The 3,184-nt window shown below is 47.6% G+C and overlaps 1 protein-coding gene across 1 annotated transcript in view; it reads right to left on the bottom strand.

The window, feature by feature from the left end:
• LOC140719934 (C-type lectin domain family 4 member M-like) overlaps nt 1-1,102 on the bottom strand; it is a 20,850-nt gene extending 19,748 nt beyond the window's left edge. The window contains exon 1 of the mRNA XM_073034851.1: nt 1,037-1,102. Coding sequence (XP_072890952.1) covers nt 1,037-1,040 — 4 coding nt within the window. The 5' untranslated portion in view covers nt 1,041-1,102. The remainder of the gene's footprint in view (nt 1-1,036) is intronic.
• Between the last annotated feature and the right edge of the window lie 2,082 nt (nt 1,103-3,184).

Raw genomic sequence — 3,184 nt, 5'->3', positions numbered from 1 at the left:
TTCTCAGCCCAGTCATGTCACCCCTTCTCCTGCAATTCCTTCCGCTTTCCCACGCCTGAAAATAGGGAACCCCGAAATTACGCGCTGTTCCGCTTTCTCCTCTTGCAATCACGTCTCAGTCATGGCCGGAATACCATATCTCAGTGTGTGGATTCATCCCTGAGCAGCTCAGCTGCCTTTCTTTAAATCTCGTGCTTTGAAATAACCCTTTGATTCCCGTCTCTGTCTGAGCTCTTTACAACATCTATCTCCACACCAACTCCGCTATCTGCTCTGGAACTCTGAATCCCATCCCCCTGCTACTCGAGTTCAACAACTCACCCGAAAGCTCTCATGCCCAACATAGCAAACAATCAGTTCCCCTTTAGTTTATGTGCAAACCGTCCTCCATCTCTTTTGTACAGATCCCACCTTCGTTTAAAAAAATACAGTGATGTCAAATTTTGAAACCCTCTCACATACGTCGAGACTTGAACCACGTGCTAATCTGTATGGTGTTCCTTTGCCTGGCCTCACGGGGACGGGCAGTTGTCCTATCCTTTAATTTGATTGGTAAATCCCTGATCTCAATTTTGAAAACCACCACTTTATTCATACCGATATCCTTGGAACCGGTATGGACCAGTACCTCTGGTTGCTCACTCACCCATTTAAGAATCATAGAGAAGGAATAGTGTTCTGAGGGAACAGGATGGAAGGGGAGATAACTGGAGGCCACAGAAAGGGCGTTCTGATTGCAGCCTTTGGAGAAGAACGTGTGAGTTACCATTTTCTTGCTCCCTACCTCTTATCGGAGTCTTTTTAAACTCCGAAATCCACTGACCCATGACTATGAGTCAGAGACAGAGCGAGATTCCCTCCGTACAACACCATCACACAGGCTTGGAAACATACACAGAGTAACGCTCCCTGCGCAACGATCGATCACATACTCCCCGAGTGAGACATGTGAAGTAAATCCCGCACCATCGCAGCACACTCTACTGGAGTCAGGAAAAGTGCGCAACCATCTCCCTCCTCCGTTCTCCCCACTCACCCATACCCAGCCTTTCGGAGTTCCCGTGGTCTCGAATTGTGTGTGTGTCTCTCGGAGATGGTGTGTGAGTGTGACCAGTTGGTGTGCTGCGGGAAGAGGAAGGAAGGGGAGTAGAGAGGAGGCCAGGGAAAGGGTGTTATCATTGCAAATTCTGATGCACGTGGTGTGCAACCACATGACCAGCCTTTGCATAGAGAGCATTGGAGAAGCTCACAAGATATCGTGGAAAGGGGCAAGTGTAATACTAAACGTTATCTCTCCCTCATACTCCCCACAATTGCCAGAAACACAGAGAGAGGGGAGAGTAGGGAGCTGGAGGGGGGGAGGCGTCGTAGATAGGGAGTGTTCAGCAGTTGGAGTGTATCACGAAGACGGGGAGGGGGAGTAGGGAACGCACGGGATGATGGAGACGGTGTAATGTGCAGGAGAGTGACTGGGTCACAGAGACGGGCTTGCATGTAACCGAGGGATGGATGACGGAGACGGGAGTAGTGTAGTGGAGACAATGTGTCACGGTAAAGGGTATAGAGGAGACAGCGTAGTTAATAAAGCTTATGGGGTGTTAGCTTTCATAAGTCGAGGGTCAGAATTTAAGAGTCGCGAGGCAATGATGCAGCTGGATAAAACTCTGGTTAGGCCACACTTGGAGTACTGTGTCCAGTTCTGGTCGCCTCACTATAGGAAGGATGTGGAAACATTGGAAAGGGTACAGAGGAGATTTACCGGAATGCTGCCTGGTTTAGAGAGTATGGATTATGATCAGAGATTAAGGAGCTAGGGTTTACACTTTGGAGAGAAGGAGGATGAGAGGAGCCATGACAGAGGTATACAAGATATCAAGAGGAATAGACAGAGTGGACAGCCAGCGCCTCTTCACCATGGCACCAATGCTCAGTACAAGAGCACATGGTTGTATGGTAACGGGAGGGAAATTCAAGGGGGACATTAGAGGAAAGTTTTCCACTCAGAGAGTGATTGGTGCGTGGAATACACTGCCTGAGTCAGTGGTGGAGGTAGATACACCAGTAATGTTTAAGAAACAACTAGACAGGTATATGGAGGAGTTTAAGGTGGGGGGGTTATATGGGACACAGTGTTTGAGGGTCGGCACGACATAGTGGGCCGAAGGGCCTGAACTATGCTGTACTATTCTATGTTCTATGTTCTATGTAACTGGGAGTTGTGTAGGAAAGGTTGTGTTTGACGGAGTTGGGGAGGGGTTTTGGAGAGGGAGGGTGTTATGTTTATGGGGAAGAGAGTTTTAGAGTCACAGTGCAGGGTGTGACTCTGTTGCCTCACTACAGGAAGGATATACAGATAGAATTCATGGTTAGGCTCTTGGCAGTGTGGAGGATTAGAGAGATCTGTGGACTCTGTGTTTGAGCAAGCGTATGGTGTATTGGCCTTTAACAATTGTGGGACTGAATTCAGGAGCTGGGAGGTAAAGTTACAGCTATATAGGACCCTGGTCAGACTCCACTTGGAGTACTGTGCTCAGTTCCGGTCGCCTCACTACAGGAAGGACGTGGAAGCCATAGAAAGGCTGCAGAGGAGATTTACAAGGATGTTGCATGGATTGGGGAGCATGCCTTATGAGAATAGGTTGAGTGAACTAGATATTTTCTCCTTGGAGCGACGGAGGATGAGAGGTGACCTGATAGAGGTGTACAAGATAATGACAGGCATTGATCGTATGGACAGTCTGCGAGATTTTCCCAGGGCTGAAATGTTTGACATAAGAGGACACAGATTAAGGTGCTAGGGAGTAGGTACAGAGGATATGTCAGAGGTAAGTTTTTTACTCAGAGTGTGGTGGGTGTGTGAAATGGGCCGCCAGCATTGGTGGTGGAGGCAGATACGAAAGCGTCTTTTAAAAGGCTTTTGGATATGGAGCTTAGAAAAATGCAGTGTTATAGGTAAGCCTAGTAATATCTAGGTTAGGGACATGTTCGTCAAAAAATTATAGGCCGAAGGACCAGTATTGTGCTGTAGGTTTTCCATGTTTCTATGTATTCATGAATATTCATGTATAGTTGAATGACGATTTATCTTGGATTGCATAGAAACCGTCTCTTATGCACAGGTCGCAACTTCCTTGGAAGAGAACCGAAAGATCCAGCTGTGTGCATTCCTCATTCCTACTACAAA

The sequence above is a fragment of the Hemitrygon akajei genome, unplaced genomic scaffold, assembly GCF_048418815.1.
Source record: "Hemitrygon akajei unplaced genomic scaffold, sHemAka1.3 Scf000033, whole genome shotgun sequence".
NCBI lineage: Eukaryota > Metazoa > Chordata > Chondrichthyes > Myliobatiformes > Dasyatidae > Hemitrygon > Hemitrygon akajei.
Note: the sequence above shows the minus strand (reverse complement) of the source record. Positions and strands in the feature narration are given on the sequence as shown.